General features: G+C 33.6%; 1 protein-coding gene across 2 annotated transcripts in view; it reads left to right on the forward strand.

The window, feature by feature from the left end:
• The window catches only part of PDE3B (phosphodiesterase 3B), a 90,069-nt gene extending 71,792 nt beyond the window's left edge, over nucleotides 1-18,277 (forward strand). The window contains exons 5-16 of one of the 2 annotated variants that reach the window (XM_075502209.1): nucleotides 859-965; nucleotides 3,275-3,485; nucleotides 4,036-4,109; nucleotides 4,639-4,742; nucleotides 5,524-5,658; nucleotides 7,798-7,909; nucleotides 8,688-8,801; nucleotides 11,454-11,653; nucleotides 13,482-13,685; nucleotides 14,091-14,252; nucleotides 15,715-15,901; nucleotides 16,235-18,277. In XM_075502209.1, coding sequence (XP_075358324.1) covers nucleotides 859-965; nucleotides 3,275-3,485; nucleotides 4,036-4,109; nucleotides 4,639-4,742; nucleotides 5,524-5,658; nucleotides 7,798-7,909; nucleotides 8,688-8,801; nucleotides 11,454-11,653; nucleotides 13,482-13,685; nucleotides 14,091-14,252; nucleotides 15,715-15,901; nucleotides 16,235-16,461 — 1,837 coding nt within the window. In that variant the 3' untranslated portion in view covers nucleotides 16,462-18,277. Of the gene's footprint in view, nucleotides 1-858; nucleotides 966-3,274; nucleotides 3,486-4,035; nucleotides 4,110-4,638; nucleotides 4,743-5,523; nucleotides 5,659-7,797; nucleotides 7,910-8,687; nucleotides 8,802-11,453; nucleotides 11,654-13,481; nucleotides 13,686-14,090; nucleotides 14,253-15,651; nucleotides 15,902-16,234 lie in introns of both variants that reach the window. The other variant, XM_075502208.1, reaches the window with a different exon arrangement.
• The last annotated feature ends 9,593 nt before the right edge of the window (nucleotides 18,278-27,870 follow it).

The raw sequence follows: 27,870 nt of genomic DNA on the forward strand, positions 1-27,870 counted from the left end.
GTGTCAGCATCAGACTTCAGAAGAATAAATATTTGTTTATTCTTTAACTCATTTTTTATATTTATGTATTTAAACAAATGATGAATTTAAACAAATCAAGTATTATTTGTGTATTTGGCTTTTGTTTGAAATCTGATTAAACAAGATTAAATCTGGTTTGGTAAATACTGTTTTCCCATACTGAAATAAAAAAATTAGTTTTACATAAACTATTTTCACTTTAAAGTACATGTATACAGTTGTTTTTAATTGCATATTGTATTTTTGTTTACTAAAGGAAATGTATAATTGGAATTTTGGAGTGCAATTTCATGCCTAGAACAGCAGATGGCATAATTCAACAATGGAGTTTAACAATTTAGCTACTGAAGTACAGTATGACTTATGTCAAAAACAGCTTTAGTTTTAAGATTATAATAAAATTATTAATTAAATATGCAAAATTGATTTGGAAAGCAAGCCGTGGCTCTGTAAGATTGTCATGGTATTTCCAAAGTAACCAATCTTTTAAATGTTCTCAGATCTGTTAGAAAATAGCCTGCTTTGTTAAAACATTCAAGAAAAGTAAATTCAGTGTTAGTAAAACCTATGGCACATGGTCTGAATATACTTACTGTGTCATTTTAGGACTGCATAAAGCTTTCTGTTGCTTTCACCCAGTACCCAGCAGTTTTTATTCCATATAATTGACATATATTGTCTAGCTGATCTTGAATTCGAGTTCTTTCTAGTACTCTCTCTTTCTTGAATGATAGTGGACCTGTATCAGAGCAGTCTGGCCATTTTATAAGCATTTTATTTAATAAAAATGGAAGACAAGGTAGGAAAGAAAAAAAATTCTTACTGTTTTATTTTCAGCCAAGGATCTCATTCAAATGGGTCTTTTGGTGCAAACTTGCTGACAATACCAAAACAAAGATCATCTTCTATGACATTGACTCATCATATAGGTCCCAGACGAGCAGGTAAGATCGTGCAATTTGTATAGCTTAGTGGCAGGATGTCAAGGTAGTAGTTAGTACATCATGTATTACAATTGTTATTTTTAATGCAAAAGTAGTACTAAAATAACATCAGCTTGTTGCATATATTTAAAAAATATTTTACTTTTAATCTGCTTTAAGACTACTCAAAATGATAGTTAACATCAACTTTGTAGAAATCTCAACTATTCACCTAATGCTATGTAGCTGCAAAATGTTATGATGTTCACTATGGTTGGTACCTGTTGAAAATTGCAAGGTTCACATACGTTAAAAAGGGACTTTTCTTTAGTAATTACCCTTTTTGTAATGGAACAGTGTCATTTAGACACTCCTAAATATCTGATGGCCATCTGAGATGAATATTTAAACAAATTTTGGACGGAGTTGAAGTAGATTTTATTCTAACACTGTCAGTGTAATAAGCTAGCAGATACTGTAACAGCAGTGCTGAAATAATGTGTATATCAGTATTTCAGAGATTATAACTGGTCTGTTTGCCCATACTAAGTGAAAACTTGAAAACTACTTCTTTTGACATTTCTGCCTATCCATTTTAGCATAATTTAAAACTAACAACTTGTCTAATAATTTTGTTTTATAAAAGTTTAAATATGCAGGTTGGATTAAGAGAGATGAATGCACTGTTATTTTTTTTTTTTTTTTTTTAAACCCAAAACCTCACCAGTTTTCTCTGTATTACCTACTGATGGTTTGGTTGTTTCCCTTTCACTCTTCGAAACACCAAGAAACATGCAAACTCAGGCCACATCTGCATATAAACACATTGCTGCACATTCTCAATGGTTCTGTCTTCATAAAAAGCTGGGCTACCTTCTGCACTTTTCTACTTTGAATCTTGTGGAAAATACAGAGTGGAATGATATGCATTAAAACCCGCTGAAATGTAAAAAGGATTAAATTAAGTAACCCACATTAGAGGATTAATCTGGTTTAGTTCTGGAAAGGAGTTTACAAATAGCTTCTCAACTTTCCACGTCGTTCTTTGCGGTGGTGAAGTGACATTTGCTTTCTAAAACTTCTGTCTTTGCACCTAGCAATGTGGACTTAGAAAAATCTTGTCTTTTACTGTAGCAAAATGTAATTACATACTACTCTTATGGTGTGTGAGTCAAGTCAGTGTAGCCCATGACACTGTTGGAAGTGTATAGTCTATGCATTCCTTATTTAAGGGCAATACTGTATATCCTCTTAGTAATTAGTTATCAGGCACTGTGCAGTCATAAAACTTATGATGGAGTTTTTGCTTAATAGTTTGCAGCAGAATAAGTGATTTGGCTTTGGAAAGTCCACAGAATACCTCATTATTTTGTTCATGGGTACTTTATTCTTTTTGATAAAAGTATGTTTACAATGGCTATAACTTACCTTGAGCACTTGTAGATAACCTGTCTTTTGTATATTTTCACAAGGGAAAGAAATGATGTTTTGGCTTAATGGAAAATTTTGTTGTAAATTCATGTTAGGTGCAGAGTAGCCAAAGTCCAGGTTTACCAGCTTTCTTTTCTAGATTTCACAGAAAGAAGCCTGAAGTAAACCCTAGCTTACTGTTTGAACAGGAATGCAGACTTTCACGGACCTAAGGAAGATGGAGTTGTTTGTTGTTTGTTTGTTTGTTATCTCTAATTACCTGTGAGCAAGTTTTAGGTGGGTTTTTTTTTTTCCCCAATGGCTTATTAGGCAGATTTAGATAGATTATCATGACAATAAAAAAAAGGTACATCACTTTTCAAAAAAGGCCAGTATCTGCCCACTTTAATCCCTTGCTTCAAAAATACAATTACAACATTTTGGTTTTTTACTTTGTTTTTAAAAATGTCTCAAGCATATTTTTTCTTTACTGCAAAGCAATGAGGTAAAAGATTTTTGTCTGGATCAGTTATCAATACTGAATTGGTTTTGATGATTTTTTTTTCTGGAAAATTTCAAAAAGCAATCCTGAATCAGAAAGGAATACGGAAGGTTTCAGCTACTGATTAAATTTTGCCAAAGCTAAAACAAACCCAAACCTTTGAAAGCCAGATGTTATAATACATTACATAGTTTGCCCATTCAGATGTGGAGCCTAGACTGCTGCATAGTTGTAGATCTCAAAACTTGGAATAGATCTGGCTACTTTATACATGTTTAACAGTGTGAACTATACACCATATGTTGAAAAATTGCACATTCTTTACAATTTTTAAAGGTTCTTGTCATTTAATTTCAGTCTTTCTAAACAGTAATGTTTTTATTGTAATCTGAACCCCATGTAATGTTTATTTTGGAAGGTGCTTCTCCTGGCCTGAGTCCTGTGGGTTCACCTACTCATGGATCTGTCTCCAGTGGGGCTTTCAGCAGCTGGTCACCTGTAGAATTTCCTGATACTGCTGATTTTCTTACAAAACCAAGCATTAATATACATAAGCCTCCAGGACACACATTTAGTTCTCCAGATGTTCCGCAGCAAGTTAAAACACCTATAGGTTATATGTGTAGCAGGTACTGTAAACTCTGTTACATTTTTAGTAACTTCATATGTGTTGAAAATAATATAATTAAAATGAAAAAATGTAACAAGACCTATACATCTACTAGTATTGAAAAAAAGGCATGTGATGTCATAATAATCTGTAACTATATTATCCAGGGGAGACTAAAGAATGCTGTAGGTATGCCATTGATTTGAAATGGCTCATCCTTAAAAGCAGCAGTTATTGCAGAGTAACAATATTTTACAGATTTTTAGAAAAGGAGGGCTTCCTACCTTGGAATTGAATTCTGTGTTTCTGAATACTTTCTAAATAATTAGCTCTACTTTATTAATTCATGGAGGTGAGTCCAGGGGAGGTGATGGTTGATTATTTTTAAGTACAGAATAAATCTGGATGTGCCAAATTTAGGAGAAAATACTAGGGTCGCTTGGTGGAGGAACCTTCAAAAGCATGCCTTTTTAAGAAGAGTAATTTGCAGTTATTTTTCAGTACAACACAGCAGTAGCAAAAGAAGAAAATTACTGAATGTTGTAAATATTTTTCATGTATTCTGTAAGCTGTGGACGTCAGATACTCAAGCCTGTTCCAACACCAGAACCAGAATTTGCAGAACATAAAGACAGAAAATCAGGTGGGGTTTCAAAATAGACAAATATTTTATATCAACTTGCCTTTTTTTTTTTTTTTAATAAAGCCAACTAAATTCAAATTTTTATATTTCTACATGAAATTTTTCCTATACTTTAAGTAGCTCATATGCATGTATTGTATTCTAGTTTGTGATTTAGGATTATCAAGATAATCTAAAATATTGCCTGTTTCAGAGTAAGGATTTTATAATAGGCTTCCACTCATAGCTTTATAGTTCTGTACTCCATATATCAAACAAGTTCTCTGCCATCTCAGCTAAACTAATCCTGAACCAATTTTTGCAAGTAAAAAGGTATGCTTCTAGCCTTTCTTAATTTTCAGATAGGTTTTGTCTAATAAATTTTGTCCTTTACAACTTTTTTGTTGTTAAGTTCTTAAATAAAAATGGTTTAGAAACAAGTTATTGCTTATATTTCTGTGAATAATCTGTATGATCAGTTCAAGAATTATTAGACAGTAATTTGCAAATAAAATATTGATATAGTATTTATGTATGTATTTTCTTTAAGGTGAAATTGGAAGTGCTAGTGTTTCAAAAGAATCCTTCCACCATACAGAGAAGAAAAAAGATGAAAGGAAGGAAATGATCGATCAAACACAAAATAACCTGCTTGTAAGCATGTAATTGCAAAAAAGCTTGCAATACCTTTTATCAATACAGTATTTCTTTATCATTTCTAACATGCTGTAAAGAGGTCTTTGCATTGCTAAGAATTGTAATTTCTGAAGGGAAATGGTGCATTCTTGGAATTCAAATTTTCATTTAACAATTGTGTATTTCCAGCTTGCATAAATTTCACTAGCAAATGACAAGAAAGATGGTGATTGTATTAATTTTTCGTTGATCAAAATTAATCTGTGTAGATTTAATGTTGATAGTATGCTCAAATGCTGATTGACTAGTATTTTCTCTTGGAATTTTATAGAAGATGTGGCAGTTTCAGTGAGACTTACAAATGAATGTTCATACAGTGCAGTATATTGGGAGTGCAGGAAGACAAATGGTTTAAGCTTTACTAACATTTTGGGTTTATACATCAATTTTTTTAAAGCTTGTTCAATTAATGAACTGTTAAAGCTCAGTAAATGTTTTATTAGCCTATGCATGTTTTTGCTTTGTTCTATTAATCCATCTTGTTTAAAAAGAAATAAGAATGAAAATTTAGCACCATCTCAGAAAGCCCTGGAATCAGCTGCCCCGAAATATGAAAAGGCAAGCCCTTAACTATGCTATTTGTGCTATTGATTTATGATTTTCTCATAGCCATAGTTACAGCAGCATTCAATAAGTTCAATAATGATTTATCATTTTCATGGCTTTTTTTGCCAATACAACTGACAAATTAATTTTCATTGTTATTTTAGAGATGATAAAGTATCTTACACTCTTACAGGTGGAGCAGAGTCCTACATTAGAAACAATGTTATTAGACCATGATTCACTAATAGAGAAGATGAACAATTGGAATTTCCAAATTTTTGACCTTGTACAAGAAATGGGAGACCAGTCTGGAAGGATCCTTAGCCAGGTTTGTTGTCTCTTATTATATGAGGGAGGGTGTGTAAAGCTGTCGTGCTTATATATTTTATTTAAACCATGAAGAAGTTTTGCAGTCAACATATATATATGAATGCTAACTTGAAAAGTAGAAATATCATTTCTCATGTACTCCATCTCATTGTAAACCATAAAAAGTGATTTATCTATAGAAAACTTGCTCCAAATTTTCTGAATTTTATTCTCAAATGTAAAAATAGGTTAGATTCACACTTACTAGGTTTTGTAGTAATATGCCATTTCCTATGAAAAATTGTCTCCTGCTTTCAGAATTACTACCTTGTTTGTCAACCATTTCTTTTTTCTTTATTTCAGTAAAATATTTCTGCCAGAGCTACACCTGTGGGGGAAGAGAAGTGATCTTTTAGGCAGTCTTTTGCCTCTTGATCCTACAAACAATGGGATTTTTTTTCCATGCTGCTTTCTGCATGTAGTATCCCTTTTATCTCTTTCTGACTTATTACTAAGCTCTTTTGTGCAGTTTCATGTTGTGCTGAAGCCAATCTACTGGCAGGTGCAAAAGTATGACCCTGTTTGCTCTTCCCCAGCCTCTCCCATTCATCAATGTCATCTGGAAGCTTCTGTCTCTTTCTTTATACTGGATTTAGCAATCATGGAGCGATAGTATGAGCTGGATTTGCTTCTAATCTGACCACAAAATATTTTTATTGCTAATATCTTACTTTCCTACCCTGGAGTAGAATGCATGTTGCTCTTGTTCGAGGGTAGTGTTAGGAACAATCAGCTGGAGGGAAGGAAACAGGTTAGAAGCACTCAGGTGCAGTTGAAACCATAGGCCTGCACCTATACTGAAGAGAGGAAAAAAAAATGGGGATAATTTAATTTTTGTCATTAGACACTATCTTTTCTTTCATAACAATATTCTGGGTGTTTTAAATCTTCGGTTAGTCTTGTTTAATCAAATGTTTTCAGGTCTTTTATCACCTCAGTTAGTGACAATTGTTAATGCACAGACTAGAATGCCACAATCCACTTTTGAGTGGTGTTTTTACTGTAGTGTACTAGTACTCTGTGATCCACATTAGCTTGCATTTTATTTATGTGCAGTCTAGGGGATAGTTCAAACCTATAAGTACTTAAGTGTGCAGGTTTCTACTTTACCAGAATTTCTGTATCAGTTCTTCCTGATATTGTATGTATGTGTACTAATTGTCCTTCTCCTCCTCCTGCCCCAGTCCTTTTGTCTGTGTGCTGTAAGCATCTGATACATATCTTACTTAAGAGCCATTTAAAAACTGTATTTTACCATCATCAGTTGTAAGGTTCTCAGATTGGGTATGTGTAAGGGGAATGGTTGGGACAGGTGGAAGGAGGGATGTCCCCTCATTTTGCTCTCATGTTCCTTTAAGCACCTCCCACACTTCATAACTTACTCTTTCTCTCAAGTGTCTGGGAAAGAAGTGACAAAAATGAGTAGCAGTGAATTGTTTTGAAAAGCTTTCTTAATATTTGCAGTCTTGGGGGGGATTAGGTCTTTGTAGTCACTAAGTTCTACTTGTAAACTATATATATTTGCACAGTATATACATGTTTGGGTGATCTGAGTACATTTTTGAAATATTTTTTCATTTAGCAGCTAGCTTTGTTAAAAATACCCAAGATAAGTCATAATGAATAAAAGAAATAGGATTTCTTTGCCAAAGTCTCAAAAATAAATACAGTGTTGGTTTTTTTTCATATTAATGGCTCTGCTACTATAGTTAAGTAATTTGAATTTTTGAATAATAAGTAAGAATATAGATTTCTTCTTTTTAGGTTACTAATGGAATAAAGCATGAGCTCTTTAACATTATGAAAATTTTGGAGAATTTTATTAAAAATAATCAGTTATGCATAGAATTTATCAGTAAAGAAATAAAAGCTTTTATTATTCTGTATTTGAAAAGATAATAAAAATCCACATTTTTGTGCTAAAAATCATTAAACAGATCTCTGACAGTAGCTTTCAGATAATCTTTAATGGAATTTCAGTAATTTCCATCTCTATCAGCAAGCAAAATTTTAAAAAAAGGAATAATTTTAAAGTTGAAAAAGCAGAATATGCTTAGGTATATTTTTCAGACTAAAATTCATTTTAATATGTATTTAGGTAACTTATACCTTGTTTCAAGACACTGGTTTGTTTGAAATTTTCAAAATCCCAACTCAAGAATTCATGAATTACTTCTGTGCACTAGAAAATGGCTACCGAGATATTCCCTGTAAGTACTATCCAATTACATATGTTTTTCTTTTATATTAGTGTATCGCCTTCGGTGTGTGTATTAGTTTAATGTTTCATACAGAGGTAGACAACGTCTGAACTTAGTATATTTTTAATTAATACATTCATCAGAATTTAGAACTGATTTAATGAATTGCAGCAAAAAATTGGTGGACTCCAAAACTGAATTTGTTAATATGTAGGTTGAATATAATCTTAAAGAATTTGAATGAATAGTTGAATCAAACATACTGAAGTCAGTGGGAGAATATTTGTTGATTTAACAGAAATTTGGTTTAGGCCTATAATAGAATAGTAAGAAAATACAGAATTTTGACAGTAATTATTTATCTTGCTGTTTAGGGCAGCCAAATTTATTGGAAAACAAAACACAAAACACAAAACACACACCCACACCCCCCCACACCCCCCCACACCCCTCCCTGTGTCACAGATGTTTGCACCAACCCAGGTGCTTGTAGGTATCAGATTGGAAGCCATGCTAGTGGCTCACCATCACTAATTTAAAAGTCTACTTAATCCCTTCCTGACTCTCAGGTAGGATGAAGTATGCTTAGAGGATGTTTTATGTTTGTCTAACTTGTTTCTTAAAAACGCTCAGTGATATAGCCTCTCCTAACAATTTAAATTCAATTTTTTCCTTTATATTTAATAAAAATCTTCCTTACAGTAAATTTGGTAAATTACATTTTTTCTTTTTGTTCCTTTTGATTATATTTCAGATAATATTTTTATTATATTTTGATAATTTTCAGATCACAATCGTATACATGCCACAGATGTTCTTCATGCAGTATGGTATCTGACAACTCGGCCTATTCCTGGATTTCAGCAAATTCATAATGAGCATATAATGGAAAGCGATATGGGTATGTGTTCACATAGGTTATTTTTTTCTTTTGCTGTAAGAATGTTTTCTTGAAACTACAATAGGTAGAACAAATCACTCTGGAAGAAAATATCTAATTATTCTTATCACTCAAATATTTCTTTTTGCATTTTAATATAAGGCAGTAGAAATATCACAATGTTAGTACACACCATTCAGAAATATAGTGCAGTAGATTTTTTTAGAAAAATTATTAGATGAGTAGTGGTTTGTTTGTTAGCCAAGAATATAGGTTCACTTAATGAATTCTCTATGCTGAATGAAACCTCTGTATACTGCTACAGTCAGCATATTTTTAGCATCTGAAATACATTAGACTAATATTTCTTAACTTTATTGGGAAATTAAATAGACCAAAGAAAAAATACTGAAGTCAAAGTATTTAACTTTATTGAAGTTCTCCTTAATGGTTTTAGTGTAGAAATGAGTATTTCAGAATTTTGCATTAGATATCACATGCAGACATTCAGGCATTGAAGTGACTATCCTAACAATAACTGCATAAGAACATCCCTGAAAAAGAAAGAGACTTCAAATTCAAATTTTGTATGACATTAGTTCTAATGAAGTTTGCTTTTGTGTTCCCTGTGACTTCATGGAATTAACTTTTAAATTTAGATTTGTAGTTTTTATGAAAATATATACTGTAAGTAAAGTATAATTATTCTAAATATATACTTTTCTACTAAAATGTATGTATTTAAGAAAAATAAAATGGGGAAATCAAGCACTCTCTAAGAACTCTGTTTTATATGTGCAGTAAAAAAAGACAAGATGCAAGTCATGTCTTTTAAAGGGCTGTAATTTTAAGAAGTAATTTGTGAACTGTACAGAACATCATACAGTAGATGTTATTTCTTCCTTACTATTACGCTCTCTGCTGTCACCTTTCTCTTTTTTTCCAAGTTTGTCCATATCCTCTGATTGCACCCTATTGCATTTTCTTTCTCTTAAGTGTTAAAAGAGTTGGGACTGGAGACTTGACTGGAGGAAAGAAAAATGATAAATATCCTTTTGTTTCCCTTCACAAAAAAAGTACAATTAAAATAAGAAATTATAGTCTTATTGCTTCGGAACTCTTCCAGTATAAATGTTACTAGGATTTTTAATCCTCTCTTATTCTATTAAGGCAAAAGAGCCCCTTTTTATTATGTAGTGATAAAATAAGTACTCTTGCATATATATATATATATATATATATATTTTTTTTTTTTTTTTTTTTTTTTTTTTAAGTAGTGACTTTGTCCAGGGGAAAGAGGAGAATAAAACTGTGAATCTCCTTATCATGCAAATATTTCTAACTTAATGGGTTTAGTTCCTTTTGCAGTAGTTTCCACTGTCTCCTGAGCTTTTCCTATAGGTCTGCAAGTTCAGGAAATGGGCAAATTATAGAAATATTAAGGGAGATGCTGATTGATCCTTTCGTGGCCTTATTGAGGTTGGAGAGAAACTGTAGAATTCTCTGTTAGTGCTGTCATTTTAAGAAGGGAATGAAATTGCAGGTCTGCATAACAGCAGGAGATCTTTAGCAGCATGACAGAGACCTTAACAGTAATGTGTAACCATTGGTATCCATGTGGATTTTCCAAGATCTGTAGTCTGGACTCTGAGATGTATATTTTTGCTAGTTTTTCCTCCTCCTCTTCATTCCCTCCCATGGAACAAATACCTACAAGTGCTTTTTAATAATTAAAAGCTTAGATTGTTATGGTTGCTTTCTAATCTAAATGACAACTCTACTGCAATCAAGAGGCATAGACTAGATGGTCAGTGTCCTTTGTTCCACTAGATTGCCTTTTGTGCTTGCTGAAACATTCCTCTGAACCAGCCTTCTGCAGCATGAGTGAACTCTAGCAGCAAAGAGAGTGACTCCCTCTGTTTTATGCCTTCTAAAGCACCATACAGTTTCAAGGACCAAGGCAAATCTTTTCTTCCTTCGTCTCCTCTTCCAATGAGGGCAGTAAGTGTAGATATGTGCCCCATGCGTATTGCCAAAAGTGTAAAGTCTACATTTCTTTTTCTAAAATTGTGTGGCAAGAGTGAGCTCTGACTGTGGTGAATTAAAAATATTTCTTTTTCCTGATTATGACTGTTCAAAGCTCTTCTGAAAGTCTCCTTTATTTGTGTGAATGATAGTTATCCCTCAGCATCATAATGGGAAATCTTGTCTGAAAAAATGGATCCTGAGGTATATCTGTATGTAGTACTAGGTAAAGAATTGGTTTTAGAACAGGAACATTCTGCTTTCCAGTTTTGGGTCACTTCTTACAGGCTCCACAATGTCCTGTAGGGTTTTGCCTTCCTTGTGTAATGCCATGAAACAGCTGAAGCTTTTTATGTATTTGTAAGACTGTGTAACCCTTTTGGACAACCCATGTGGCCATGACAAATTTATGACTCACTGGAATTTTAACTTTCCTTCAAAATTGCTGGTTTATCTATAAACAATAGTATGACTTTTTTTTTTTTAAAGTATAAGTCTTTCTTTGCTAATTATTCAGCTCCACAATTACAAGGATAACTATAGGAAGGTTATGTTTGCAATAGTATCAGAGTCATTTAAAATGTATTAAAAATATGAATGAAATAATGTTCTAAAAATATTTTATTTTTGTATTTTCAATTTTCTTAGATGAAGCCAGTGGTATTGCCCCTGTTCAAGTCAGCTATATTTCTTCAAAAAGTTGTTCTATTGCTGATGACAGTTATGGTTGTCTGGCATCAAACATTCCTGCTTTGGAATTAATGGCTTTATATGTAGCAGCTGCCATGCACGATTATGATCATCCTGGTCGTACCAATGCTTTTCTAGTCGCTACAAATGCACCTCAGGTAAGAAATTCTTTAACCAGAAGATTATTTGTCTGTATCTGAAATCAGAATAATGAAAATTTTTCTCTTCTATATCCTTACTGTAGCCTGTTTAGGATCATTTGCCCAATTTAAGAAACAGGGAAATTAATTTGTACTTAACTTGTGTAATACTTTTTTTTTTTCCTGATAAATTCCGATGTGTTTTGTACATATTGGTTGTGTATGTGTGTAAAATTAATTTTCAATTTACAAAATTGAAAATAATAACATAAATCAATGCAGGTTAGAGTAAAAGATTATTTCATAGACAGCTGGCCCTAGGACTGTCTAAGCAGCTAAAGTAATGGATATCTTACATTTTGGGAGTCCTCTGAAATCATAGTGGTGTCTGCAATTACCGTAAAAACACAGGTTCCTCTAATAGTCCAATTAACTGCATTGCCTAATCTATGTATTTCAAATTAGTCCTTTATGGTAAATAGCCATTACCTTTAAGGGAGGTGAGTAAAAGAAGAAATCAGCAAGACATCCTTGCTTTTATCTCCCATATTCAACTTTGTTGTTAGAACAGAGAGTAGAAAGAAAGGAGATGCTATGCTCTTCAGGGTCTAAAATGCTAAGATGAAAGAGGTAAAGGAGAGTAAAGTTAAACAGAATAGCAGATAGGAAAGAAAAAGTGGAGCAGGAAAGAATTGGAAGGAAAAGCACTGAAGAAAAGATGCCTAAACTGCATGGTGAAATATTTTTATCTAAAGAGTGGAATATTATGTGGGGAAGAATATTTATGATGGCTATTTGGATCTCTCTTAATAAGTTAGAGACAAGAAGCTTAAATAATAATAACAACAACATCAACAACAACAATAATAATAGTAAATCAGAAACCAGTACAACTTGTCAGGAAATGGAGACTTTAAAAGTGAACTTTCCAGTCAGTTTTCAACAATTTCTTTTTGAAAAAAATGTTTAGGATGTAGGCAGTTATGTATTTCTGCTGAAAACAGTATACAAGGAAGAATAAAAACAACCACCACAGACAATCATCTCCAATTTTCAAAAATATACACATTCATTTTGTTAATGATCTTTTCCTTTCCTCAAAACATAAAGGTTCTTTTTGCAGTTTTCCAAAGAATTTTTTTCAGGTCTTATTTAATCTATATTCAAATAATTATTTTCTAGGATGTTTTGTATAAACATAGGAGTTGTGAGTAAAATCTACTACTGTTTTAATATTTTAGTTAACTCATTTGCAGTTAAAATGTATTCATCAGCAGCATTAAATGTAGCCCATTGAAAACCAGTGATACTCCACACCATTTCGCATTAAACACAGTTCTTACATACTTTGGAGTTCTTTTTGGTTTTGGTTTTTTTTTTTTTTTAAAACAATACTGGAATTAAGATGAATTAAAAGCATATACATAGATCTGGTTTTTGATTTGGGTTTTTTGTTTGTTTGGTTGGTTTTTTTAATGTCAGTGTGTGTGCTCCACACATACTGGCAAGAGTGCAAAGTGTACATTTTAAGTTGCTTGTGCATGTGTGCCTACAGTGTGAATGTAGATGTCACTAAGACATAGTTAAGGACTTTTAAAGAAAGAAAAAACTTTGCTAATTGTTTGTTGTTTGGTTTTTTTTTTCTCATCTGCCATTTTTGTTTCACTTTAATCCTCCAAACTAGAAGGCAAAACATAATTTCCAATAGTTGTTTTCTTTTTTTTTATTTTTAAATTAAGGCTTGTTTCTGACTAGCCCTTAAGCTTCAGAATATTTAATTATAGTTTTAAATCTTTACTCTGTCATTTATGATTCTCTCTTTTTTTTTTTTTTTTTTTTTTTGTAGGCTGTTCTCTACAATGATAGATCAGTCTTAGAAAATCACCATGCTGCTTCTGCCTGGAATCTTTTCTTATCACGACCAGAATACAACTTTTTATCAAATCTTGATCATGTAGAATTCAAGCGTTTTCGTTTCTTAGTGATTGAAGCAATCCTTGCCACAGATCTCAAGAAGCATTTTGATTTTCTTGCGGAATTTAATGCCAAGGTTTGTTACATTTTAGTGTCTGCACTGAACTGGTCATGATACACTGATGTTAGTGTTGCTACTCAGTAGTTGTTAGTATTAATAACTTGCATTTAAAGTTTTATATTATTTAAATTTTAGTTACTAAAAAAATGCAAATAGAGTATTTTCTTTGTGTAAACCAATTGTAGATTGTTTTGTAGACTGCCTATAAGCCTAGCAGATGTGACATAGGGACCCACAGGAGACCTTGATCATATCTCCTGTTTCCACCTTCTGAGAGATAGTAAATGACTATTTTTTACTATATAAGACAAAAAATTATATAGAAAAATTAATGCAAGTGTCTGTTGTACAAAGCCTGAAAAAACCCCCATTGATGAATAGTTTTAACTTAATTTTTTAAAATGTATGTGCTCAACCCAGGTCAATGATATCAACAGTCATGGTATAGAATGGAGCAATGAAAATGATCGCCTACTGGCCTGTCAAATATGCATCAAACTGGCAGATATTAATGGCCCAGCAAAAGTTAGAGAGCTGCATCTGAAATGGACAGAAGGCATTGTTAATGAATTTTATGAACAGGTGGGTATGGAAAGTGTAATTTACTCTTTTTTAATGACAGGGAGATGATCAATTCTTTGCATTACCAAATGTATAACTAAATTAAACATTATTCCTTGTGTTAAATCTACAGGTAAGGTATTTCCATCTTCTCTTTCTGAATACTGAAAATTTATTTTTATAGGTAGCATACTAACATAATCTTTTACTTCCTATCGATTGTTTTAGAAGCTTGTAAACAAGCTCCCTGCCAATGTTGTCCATTTTTTAGATATTAGTTTATTTTCTTTTGTTTGTTTTTTTTTTTCTTAGGATGATGCTGATAAACCAAAATAACTTCTTCCACTTTGGGAAGTTAAGTTCACCAGTATGTTTCCAGGTCAAAAAATATGTATAGAATCCACAAGACTGGAAATGTATATTCAGCTAACTCTTAGTGCAAAGACAGAAGACATTTCAAAACTTTCAAAATTGAATACTTAAAATACACATTAGTAACTAACAGTATTAAAATATAAATAAGATTTTATAGTGGAACTTTGATAAATAATCCTATCAAGATTAACTGGGAAAAAGTCTGAAAATTTGTTGCCTTGTTTTTACATTTACAACTTCTGTAAGTCCCCCAAAATATATTCTGCATTTCTACTCTGTTATTTCTCTGTAGTCAACTTTTTGAGGAGTTAACTATTTATGAGGCAATAACCAAGGACTGAAAAATATTTTTCGAACTAGGAAGATAAAAGTAAACAACAAAATCACTTGGGAGATTTAAGCAATAGCAGTAATAATCTGAAGTGCTTACACTTACTGTAAGACCTTAGTATTCTAAGTTGCTGCTTTAGGAAAAACTTTTTCATAAAACTATCAGGTCCACAGAAGTGCTGAGATAAGTGATTATAACTCAGAGTTGTGTATGAGCAACTTTCTTTCATTTTTTTCTTCTCCAATTTATAAAGTGGGAAAAAACCCAAACCCAAACGACTTTATGCTGGATGTTATAGTTCATTTCATTCTTCTATGACTTTTGGGGGAAGCCATTTACCAGAATGCCTTACTCTAGCTGCTTACTTTCTCATTTTCTCTGTTCATCAGCTGAGAAATTGAAGTCAAATCTCTGCCTACCCTGAAGCCATCCTGTAAAGGCAGAGGAATAGCAGCTCCAGTAGAACTAGGTCTCCATCCATGCTCAAGGGTATCTCGCAGCAAAGCTGAAGGGAGGATTATGGGCTACACGAGTCTGAACCATAATGTGTCTTCATTTTAAATTGGTCTAATTACATTTTCATTCACTTAGTCTATATTATTGCCTCTAGTAAAAAGATACAATCCATGTCATGCTTACTTGGTTCCTTAAAAATAATCTTTAAAATAAAAATTTAAAGTTAATTTTCTGAGAAGTTCTGATAATTTTTTTCAGGGTGATGAAGAAGCAAGTCTCGGATTACCTATAAGCCCCTTCATGGATCGTTCTTCTCCACAGCTTGCAAAACTGCAAGAATCTTTCATCACTCACATAGTTGGCCCCCTTTGTAATTCCTATAATGCAGCTGGGCTGCTTCCAGGGCAATGGGTTGATGAAGAGGAGGAGGACGCAGACAGTACTGAAGATGACGATGGAACACAGTCAGAGAGTGATGATGAAGAAATGGAAGATGATCTTATTTTAAGTAAGTTTCTGTATTTCAGTTGGTGCATATGGTTGTCATTTAATAGATTCAGACATAGCAATGATGGTTGAAATTGTATAGTACAAATATTGTAGATTTTGCGATTATGCTGCTTCATAATTTTTACTCCTTTAATAAAATTTTTGTTAATACCAGACTTGCAATTTGAAACAGAAACTCATTGTTAACCTTTGCCATATTTAGATATTCTGAATAAGCATCCACATCTTTTGCTCAAATTTACATCTCTCTTACAACGCGCCATTGGTTTTGTATGTGTAAAATACAATTACTTTGAATCTCAAACAATCAAATATGCTTATAATTTTACAGAAGCTCAAAGAAAAAAAGGTAGACGAATATTTTGCCAGCTAATACACCATCTCAGTGAAAATCACAAAATATGGAAGAAAGTGATTGAAGAGGAAGAAAAAAATAAAGCTGAAGGAGCTAAACTGCTGACTGAGATCTCATCTTTACCTCAAGCAGATGAAATTCAGGTTATTGAGGAAGCTGATGAAGAAGATGAGCGACAACTAGGAGAAGACAAGACATGCTAAGAAAACTTCAGTGGTGTCCAGTATGATGATAGCCTATTTTTTTTTTCCACTGTGCTGACTTTAGCCTGACACAGTTCACATAAAATTGAAAGGCCTTAATACTGTGAGAGGATTCTTTCTGCCCTAGTGGAATCCCACTCCTATGCACTTTCACCACACAGAATATGAAACTTTATTCAAAGATTGAGTATTGTATACCCTGATGCAAAGTTCTTTATGCCTTAGTTGGTATAAAATATCCTGATATAATGCTGCCTTGCTGAATATGGAACTCTTATTTTCCTTGAGGTACCTGCAATTTTTAAAAACATTCAGTGACTTCAATTACCAAAGTGGCAAGAACTTTTTGCTAACAAGGAAATATGGGATGAATCCTAATATTGTCTTGAGTTGTTTATTTCATGTTGGTTTTGAACATGAATAAGAAAAAGTCTGTGCCTGTATGAAAACTATGTTACCATTGCAGTGCAAGCGTGTTGTGGGGTGTCTACTTAGTGCAGTAGTGTGCTTAATGTAGTCATCTCAGAGCAACTGTTCAAGGACTGTGACATAAATGCTGAATTCTGATATTTGTGGTTTAAAAAAGAAAAAAATCCAGGTGCATCTATTTCTGATGCTTTTTATTATTGTGCATAATCTGATGTTTTATTTTTGCAGAAAATATTCAGGTTTGCAGTGGGTGTTCATGATAATTCACTGAATACAAGGCCATTATCATCTGTTGCCTTGCTGTTTTGTGGTAGAACATTAAAAACCTGTTCAGCTACTTAAATTATTAAGGATTTTTATTCTTTTAGTCATAATGCTATATTTCCTGCCCTTACTCAGGTTCCTGTTTAAAAACAAGTCAACCACATCATAGATTTTTATCTTGCACCAATTTCCGGTATTAAATTTTAAGGAAATAAGCTCACATTTCATTTATGCTTTGTATGTAAAACTTTAGGAGAATTAAAGATTTTTTTTTTAAGACATAAACTACTGTTTCAGAATGGCTAGTGTATTTTAATGTGCCCCACATCTTTTCTCCCACCACAGACATAGCTTATATTGCCTTCAAGTTTGATGTACCTCCTGAAATATACATGTGGAAAGCAGAATGTGAAAACTTTGTGTAAAGCCTAACAGTAAGATAAATATCACTGTACTATATTACATTTTAGATTGTTGAGTTTTTAAATAAGAAACTTAGACATTCCACACAAACATATTTTTAGGAACACTACTATTGTAGGTCTAATTTAAAAAAAAAAAAAAAAAGAGCATAAATTACGCTACAAGTATGTAAGCAAGCCACAAATAAAGCTAGTTTTCAAAGTGCACCTTTTAGTACTAAACATTTATATGCTGTGCAGTTGAATTGAATAAAAACAAATGCACACATGTGCAAGTTGCTAAATGTATCTTAGCATATTTGTGTTTACATTTACATCAGTAGACTTGAAAAAAAGGTAACATTCCTAAGATAACCTTGTGTAAATTGTATTGCACTGTTTTACACAAATTTTTATTCTGCTCTTTGATTGGCCAGTTTAAATAACTGAAAGGAGTTCTTTTTTTATTTCCACTAATAAGCTTTTTGTTGATCCATTTAGAAGACCACTGAGACATGCTTTTGCTATTTTATATATTCAGTGCCAAATCCCCCTTTGCTGCCATTATTACTATCACTGCATTTTTTTGTAACACAAGCAGTGTTAAAACCAGATATTTCTGTCATTAATAAAATGTTGCACTATTGAAGCTGGCACTTACTGATGATTCACTTGTATTTTACATTTGTTGTTCATATATTTTCCTAACAGATAATTTGAAGACTACATAAATTATGCTTGTTTCACTATGCTGTATTCTCAGCATTTTGTGTTTAGCCTATGTGTTTGTATATAAAAAAATCACTTTAATACTGTTTAGTTTGCTTTGACTGAAAAAAGATGCAAATGAGCTTGTCTAAAGTTACTGTTTATTATTTTACATGACAGTTTTCCCTTTATTTTCCTTTTAAAAAGTGATTATTAAAAACTAATATAGAGAAGAATAAGAAGGTAAAAATAACATTTTATCTTTTACTAAAGCATTGGCAGCATTTATATCTGGTGACAATTTTGCCAGCAACATTCTTAGCTCAGGTTGCCCTTAAATGCTTTAGAAATACTGAAGCAATTTTTAAATTCAGAAACAAGTAGCAAACCTCAGTGTTTAATAAACTATAACACTAATATGTATTTCCAATGAGATATTTTCAAGTTACAATAGCTTGCTTCAAAGATATTTTTAATTATGAATGCATTCAAAATCCACCTTAAGATGTCTGTTATTTATGTATATATAACATGTGACCAATTGTTACTCTAAGAGCAAGGGGAAAAGAATGTACAAATGTCACCAAAGGTTGGTGCAGGGCATGTTTGCAGAAGTGGATGTAACTGTAACTGTAATCTTTCAAAAATGGTAATGGAGGGTCATTTGAATGTTGATTGAGCTGCTGTCAACAATAATATATCTCCCTGTAAGGCATATCACTGTTATTCTGGTAACAACCCACTGAGAAATTACAACCAATTTAAATCTGTGATGACACTTCAATTCACAGCTACCAAGGGATGCTAAGGAGCACAGAAAAGCACACAAAAGAACACACTTAAAATACTTTCTAAAGCAACACTCAACCTTTTTTTTTTTTTTTTTTTTTTTTTTTGTCTTTTGTCAAGAAGTAGGCCAAATTAGCCTACACTGAAGTTTATGCTGCTACACTAGATACACCTTTTATGGATAATATGCTCAGGTTTAAGTAAAGTCTTCAGCCCCTTTCTGATAGGAAAGAGTCTCCCATCTCCTCATTGCCTTCTTTACAATGTATGTTGGATTACTTGCTCCTATGCATACAGTGCATTACAGAACTAGACTACAAAGTTTTCTGTAAGCACCCAATTCCCTCCATGCCCCTGGAGACCTCTGGATGTTATAGTGGTGCTAAACTAGTCAAAATGAACTACTTGGATTCTCTTACTGTGAGTTCTTCCTTCATGGCAAAGTTAGATGGTGAGTCTAAGATTCAAAATGAAAAGACTGCTGTATCATTACTTAAGGTAAGTCCAAATTAACAAAGTTTGTGCAAGACCTGATTTGCTCTGTGCATAGAACCATTTCTTCTCTGTACTTCTTGCATCCAATTTTAACCACAACTACTGGCAGGTGAATCAATGAAAGGAGTTAGCAGAATTCAAGAGCTCACTTTTAGCTTTGGTGCTTCCTCATGGACAGGCATAGTTGAGGCTGGGCTTCTGGTTCCTCTAAAAGTATACACAGAATTTGAGGTAATCCAGCATGTGGCACTAATATTCACAGGGCAGTACTCTCCCTTTTGTCCAAAAAACATTTGAGAAGGTGTAAGAGGTGCAGAATTGGAAGTGTCTCATACACTGGTGAGTGTGAGATCAGGAATGTCAGTCTGTGAGACATGTTTTGGAGTAAAAGGATAGAATTAGCTTAGGTGATGAGAATTAGAAAGGAGACATAAGGATGGCATACAGACACACATGAAAGAGATTTTCTTATTCAGAAGAGAGACACTGTTTATTGTTTCAAGCCAGTTTGTTGTCTTCAAAAGAATACGGAAATAGGATATCTTTGGTAAGTCAGAATATTTGGATTGTTAGAAATGAAATGAATATAGAAATGAAAATTAAATTATACTACTAATAACAATACAATTATCATAACTTAAGTTGTGATGCAAGTTTCAGAAAATTGATTTTTCTTTGGCCAATAAAGATTAGATGAGAGAAAATAAACATACGAAGTTGATTAAATGAGGTACAAAAAGTATGATCAAGGCAGTGTTTTATTTTGCTTTTTTTCCTCCAGCTTTCTTCAGAATTGTGTTTCTGGACAACGTGCTTCTTCATGTCTGTGTTAAGGCAAATAAGGTAATTAATTGCTTTCATTTTTGCAATGAAGAATTTTCCTTTCAATATCTCCCAAAGTAAGCCTTTAACTTGCTATAAGAATCATACTGTAGATTCTCAGAGATGAAGCTGGCAAAAGAACACAACTGTTAACTAGTCCCTATCTGATCTTAATTTAATAGGGCCATAAGCAATTAGTACTTTTGTCTTCTGCTAAATGAGAAAGAATAACGTCTTGTATTTCAGAGGAAAGAGGAAAGAAAGCTTATGGAGTAAGCTGCTATAGGATAAACATTCCAGTGCACTTGAGTTTCTAGTTGGCAGCGACCCTCCTGGCATAGTGTACCTCCCCCACATCCTTATGAATCCAGCTAATAGATATGTAACTCTTAACTGAGCAATCTGTCTCAATGGATTTGTTGTCCATTTGTAACTCTCTTTTCTCTCAGACATTTCTGGCTTAGACTTGAAAGAATACTTCTGGTTAGTCTCATTTCTGTTATCTGCAATACCCTAAAAAAAAAAAAAAAGTACAGTAACTAGCAATGGCTTGTTTTGTTAATAGTAGCATTAAGCTATAGAAAGTGGTTCCAGTAAAGAAGAAACTGTTTTCCTTTGGTACTGAGATTGAAACATCTGTCCAGAAATTGGCTGACTTGAAATGCTATTGTTGTGATACAGTCAAGATACTGAATAATGGATGCTTAATGTATTTAAGTGATTGACACTTATTTGATTCTATGTGACGCTACAGACACCCTTTAAAAGGGGCACAACACAATCAGAAATGTTTGACCGGAAGGTTTCTTTTGGAATCTGTACACTGTGAGTCATCTTTTGATTTCTGTACTTCAAGAGATAACAGGTGATAGCAACTGGTGTCTATGATAGGTTCTACTACGCAGGCTGTATTACCTTGCAGAAAGATACCATCTGTGAAATCTAAGTAAGGAGAGTAACAATCTTATACAGAGGAGAAACCTTCTGCCTTCTGGTTTATCTGTGAGGTTTCAGAAAAATAGAAATGTGTAACATTAAAGCAATAGAGCCTTTAAATAATGGTGAGAGACCATAGTGTTTCAAGTGATTCCTACCATTCACCTTGTGATTTGTCCATGTTCTAAGTATCTTGCCAAAAAAACAGGTGATGAGTCACTTCTGACTCATCTCTCCAGATCAGCAGAACCCTTTGCACCTTGAATGAGATCAAAGTCTTTTCATTTTACTTGCATATAAACCAAAGACTAATGCTTAGCTTAAAATGTATTATACCAAAAATCCAAAGGGTAAGCTTGACATTACTTATTGCACATGAGGAGCAGACTGCAGACTGTCACCTGTGCCAGTTAGATGTGAAAACTTGCTCCTATATGTCGTCATTCAGATGGACTCAGTATACCCCTCTTTCTTTTATAATGACATTCATCCCACTAGAATTTATTAATCTCTGTGGTATTGCTAATTTATCTGACTCATATACTAAGTAAGCTTTCTCTCAGTCAAAGAAGTGAATGAAGAAGCCCTCCTATTTATCTTTAGAATGGGTTTGTAATAATTTTGTTCTATTCATCATAAATAAGGCATTACCAAAATACTGTTTCTAATTTCAGATGTCATACCCCAGGAAAAATACCTGTCCATTAGACAGATTGCAGAATTCCAGTACAGACTAGTGAGACTGACCAGAAATATGGAAGACACGGCCTAAAGAGAAGGAGAAAGATAAAATTAATTCAACAGATTTTTCTGAGTCTAGAGAAAATAAGACTTAAGTGAGATATTCTAAGGTTTTAAATACTTAATAAGGCTGCTTCACAGAGCAAAGTAATCAGAATAATGCTTTCAGTGTTCATAGTGTTTAGGACAAGAAGTAACAGCTTTAGATTGCAAGAAAGAAGATTCAGGATCAACATGGCTAATTGTCTAAGGATTGAGAGGGCTGTGACTCACTGAAATAGATTGCCTTGGAGTATTAAGAATGTCTTTGAAAATAGGAAAAAGTCTGAAAAACAGCTTTCAGAAAAACGTATTACGGGGTCAGATGAGTGAACTGCATAACTTACTGAGATCCTTTCTGGACCTATTTTTTAAATACCAGGGCTAGAGATGAGATCTGATATGGATCACTTCAAATACCAATAAGAAAATATGCACAATGGTAGAAAATAGTCAAATAATAACGTTCAAACAACAGGAACTGGATGTGTCACTGAATCTCTATTTCAGTGAATATTAAAAACTTTCAATTTACTGAGTATTTAACTGGTAATGCATCTTCCACCAGAAATAGGGGTTTTTATTTGTTAAGGGAGAGAGCTAGAATCCTTTTGAAAAAACAGACAAGGTTTGAAGCTCAGCCAGAGTTAAGATTCTGTCTAGTTGTCACCTTATGAATAAATGCAAATGTAGTAGCCAAAATGTTTTAAAAAAATATGATTGTCTAAAGTTAGTTTGCTAAAGCTTATCATATTTAAAATATTTGTCAGGCTATATGGTCCTCTCTAGATCTTAAGAAAGTGCATACTTAAGACTTTGGGAAGTGTTGGATGCTTTTGAAGATGATGTAATTCCTATACTTACAAAGAAGATTAGTTTAAGCAAGTGGGCATTTTAGGTAAATTTTAGCCCTTAGCACTGAGTTATATTGCAATCAACAATAAATTATTCTTACAGTCTCTTTTCAAATATATAATAACGACATTCATTATGACATGAAGAACTTGAATATTCTATAGACTATATCTACAATTTGTGATGAAGTAAATGCGATATTAAGGTATGTTGCATTTCCCTCTATACTGTGACAGTTTAGACTGTACATCCTTTGAGAGAAAAACAGTATGTCTTCATACAACCTAAAATACAATGGAACAAGATCTGAAGATGCCTTGAAGGGGCTTAAAAAAGCAACTTTTATGCTTCCAAAAAAGAGCAATTAAATTAACCTCCTAACCTATATAGGCACAAGAAGGGTCATAAGTACCTATGTTTTTCCTGGAAAAATTAGGCTTATAACATTCTGCTGTGGTGCATGTTCACCAGCATTATTATTTTAACTGAGCTTATTGTGCAAGTTGAAGAGAACCAAAAGGGCATTTGGACTCCTTAAATAGGGATGCGTGTGGAGAAAGGAAACTTAATTACCTGAGAATAACTGGAATTCTTCAAGATGTTTTAGCCATAGTGATTCTGTTTGTTACCTAAATTTCATTCCTTATCGGTGTGAAGCCGTACCTGGATTACCTATATTAGTGAAGGACTTGAACACCAATTGAGCCATCCTTTATTCCCTTGTTTTAGTGAGGGTATAAGAGTGTCCGTGGGGCATACAGCGTAGACCCTGTTGTCTAGATGCTAATGGTGGGACTAATGTGGTTAAACATCCTAACAAATTAACTGTAATGTAAAAAGCTCATATTTTTTCTATATGTAGGATTTTTTTCATGCTTCTGATAAGTCATATTTTATACAAATTAAAAATATTTCTTTTAAGATTTTTAGTACAAGCATAGAAAAGGAAGTCAGCACTTGAAAATAGCAACGGAATAAATAGTAAGTTTATTCTGTTTTCTGCTATATTATTATAGGCTGGTATATATCACAGTAAAATTTTAGGCAATCAGCCATCTGCTGCAGTAATAGTAAAGTATGGGATTAGATTGCACGTTCCTGATATGCTCCATTATTTTAATGGATTTAATCTATTTGGAATGTTACTTATTCAGAAGAATGTAACAAACATAACGTCTCCTGAAGTCTGGCAGTCCTCCTAAGAAATGACCACTGTGAGTATGGGTACTGCCTAATTCTAATCACATCGACATTGAGATAGTTGACAGCCTTCAAAAATATCTGAAGGGATAATCTAAAAATGGAAGAATCTGCTGATCCTCAAATTGTATTGTATGAAAGGACAGAATAAGGTATAATATTTCCAGAACAGAAGTTTAATTTGATCTTGATTAGACAAAGGGTTTGAATTATGAGGCCTAATGCCAAAAAAACACCTCAGACATCTAGCTGCTATGAAAATGCATGTCTGTACCTTCACAGACCAATCTATACTGAGAGTTTACCTTTCAAACTCTTATTGAATAGTCCACTGTACTTGGCTGTGTTATCTTGTGTTTTCATCGTTCCACCTATCTCACCCAAAGATAAATTCTGATCTGGCATCTTCACCATTATGATTTTCCTTTTTCCCTGTTTATCCTTAATCCTTGTATTTTCCCATTCAATGCATTGTTGCAAAATTTACATAATATTTTCACACCTTTTTCGAAGTGATTTGACTATCTTTTATTGTGTTCTCTCTGAACTTGCTACTTTTCAGGTGAATGTGCTATCTTAATGACATAATCTGCCTCATCTAGTCGCTAGTGCTTGTACAAACCATTAGGCTCAATTACGGCTAAAAAAAATGCAGCTTAATAGTTTATTTTCACTATTCAGACAGGCTGAATCAGAATTAGATTCAGAATCTAATTGTGTAGCAGAACAACATACTAAATCAAGAAAAGACCTGCTTGCTATGTGAGCTCAGGCTGCTTTAACACTTGAATAGCTAGCAGAGGTTTGGAGTTCAGAGAGAACAGTAAATTTTATAAGCTGATGATTGAGACAGGAGGGAGTACTGTAAAGTTATGTAGTTTAGTTCTCATGCTGAAGACAGTGCAAATTAGAACCAGAGCACAGAAGAAAGGTCTGATAACTGATTTTAAAATGTCTATAACAATCCCGGAATAACTGCCCTATTTATATACCTGACTCTTCATCTAAAGCTGTTCAAAGTATTCACCTGGTTCCTAGTTTAAAGATATTTCACCTTGACTTCTATTTATATTCTTGTCTACTTACTGAAGAGATCTTTTATCAACTTTTTGTTCTCTGTTTAGATAGCTGTAGACTGTAATCAAGTCACTTAATCATGTGTTTGGTAAACCAAGCAAATTAATTCTCTGGAATGTGTCACCAGCCAGTATGTTCTACATTACATTTCTGTGGTGTATATTCTGGAGACATGCTTGAGCCTCCAATTTATCCAAAAACTTTCTAACAGTGCCAGTGTGTCACCAAGTCTGAAATGATAAATCATTCTGAAATGGAAGCATATTAGCTTGGACATGGTGCTGCCCTGGTATATCACATACTATTTGGTCAGCTCATAAATCAGTAGAAGTACCTTGCAGTAATCCAGAATATATAGCATAAACATATTCTTAGTCATTTTTACAGCTTTATAGGAACACTACCAATTTTTTTAAATGCTCCTTCAGTTATAGACAACAGAACAGGACACACTACTCAAGGAATGCTTGTGCCAGCACCAAATACATATATAGCTTCTGTATCTGTTAATGGTTGGACTCAATGATCTTAAAGGTCTTTTCCAACCTAAATGATTCTATGATTCCATTCTCACTCAATATTCTGTCAACATAATATCTTTTGGCTGCACAGTTAAAGTTCATGTTTAACTAACAACCCACCATGAATCCCAAGCTCTTTCAGAATTACAGCTTTTCAATATAGATTTCCCTCATCCTATGCCCATTTTCTGTGTCATTGGCTCATAGACATCTGAATTTATATTTGGACATGTCCAAAAAGGCCAGAGTTCAGAAGGAAAGACCTTCCTTCTGTTGATATTGGGTCTGGCCCACAGGAGGTCAAAAACATACTCTGTGAAATGGATAGACTGTAGTGTGAGTGTATGAAATGAATGTAAATCAACTGAATTCTTTTCAGAATTACAATTTTATAACTTCTGCAACATTACTAGAAAATACAGTGATCTTGTATTGGAAACTTACCTGCATGATGATGATGCTTAATGGATGATGATCCAGATGATGTTCTGGATCACCAGAACAAATGCAGAAAGATCCATGACTTCACCTCAAGCTCTGGTCGAGTCTAGTTACAGGCAAGGAACATTTGGAGAGAGATGCTGAATACCATTGAATAGAGACTATGGTACATTCCTGCAGCATAAAGTCAGTGCATGCCAGATCATCTTGTGCAGTACTGTAATACTAGTTATCAACACTGCCTACATTGTGGATGCAGAATTATTCTCCCACTTGGAGTACATTGAAGTTTCCTTTGCAAGAAAACCTGGTGTAGAGGAAAGGGAGACGTGCACATCTGTTCAGCAGTTTTAGATTCAGCAAATATTCATGTCAGTAGGAAGAAGAAAGGGGAATGAGTCCACAAGCACGCAGAATGGTTGTTAAGGGTAGGTTGGGTTAATAAGCAGAGAAACTGCATTAGTGTGGTGGCCATTATACAGCATGTACCAGTTAGGCTTCTCTTCCCTTGCAATCTAATCCGTGCAGTTCTGCAAAAGCCTGTACTTCTCTAAAGCTAACCCCAATATCTCACCTTGACACTACTAGGAGCTGATTTTATATCCTACCTAGACCGTTTGCTTAAACAATCCTTGTTGAACATGATCTGCAAAGAAATGAGTTCACCGTAAGCATCTTCATGTAAAGTCTCCTAGTTTTGTCCTGAGCACGCTGAATAACTTTGGAGGTTTGGACCAGCGAGTAACACATTATTTTGAATGACGTCTGTTCTCTCAACATACACAGAAACTACATAGGGAGATATTTCTGTCCCTGTGGTGACAGCTATCCCCAACAAAACACCTGAAAATTTACCATCTGTTGTCCAGCCACCCGCAGGCTAAAGATGGCATTGCCATGGATCTCCAGGGCTGTTTAAGCAAGGTCCCTCAGCTAATACCAGGTCATGGTCCCACATAACCTAAATTATTCTAGGTCTACAGAGAGCATATTCACTTTGCTCTCTTTAAAGATTTCTAGGGCTCCCGGGCACTGCATTTCCCTTTACCCACAATACAGTGGCACATCCCCATAGCAGAAGGAATTACTGGTTCTGCCCAATGAAAAGGCAATTTTCCTTGCAGGTTCAGTTCATGTTTCCTGCAGTGATACTCAAACCACAGTCAAGGGACATCATGTCTTCCTGGCATATTGTAGCTCTTAAGTCACTACAGATCTTAAACATGAGTGAGTTTTGCTCCTTTCCAACCCTAATTTTGTACATAATTAAAAATTACCACAGCTCTATGATACACTTAGTTTAAGGATGAAAGAAGCAGGTTCTTTGTAAATTCCATAGCACTTTGGCTGCTACGGATACAGTGATTTCTGATACTTAGTCTGAAAAATTCTGCCAATTCAGTCCAGAAATGTCATCAAAAGAACTGTAATTATTTTTCCAGATAAACTGCTCATGATTCATAATGATTTGTAAATAATTGCAAAAATTAGAACTCGTTATCTTTTTGCTTTCAATCTACTCTTTTCTTCTCTATTTATAATTTTTCTCTATATTTAACTTTCTCTCATTTTCCAGATGATATGACCAATTCTCTGGACAGTTATTAGTTCCCAGTTAAAACATTACACACTTGACAGTGTGTACATAACCTTAAAATACATGCTATATTATAAACACCAGCTATAATGCT

The sequence above is a fragment of the Mycteria americana genome, chromosome 5 (genome assembly GCF_035582795.1).
Source record: "Mycteria americana isolate JAX WOST 10 ecotype Jacksonville Zoo and Gardens chromosome 5, USCA_MyAme_1.0, whole genome shotgun sequence".
Taxonomy (NCBI): Eukaryota; Metazoa; Chordata; class Aves; order Ciconiiformes; family Ciconiidae; genus Mycteria; species Mycteria americana.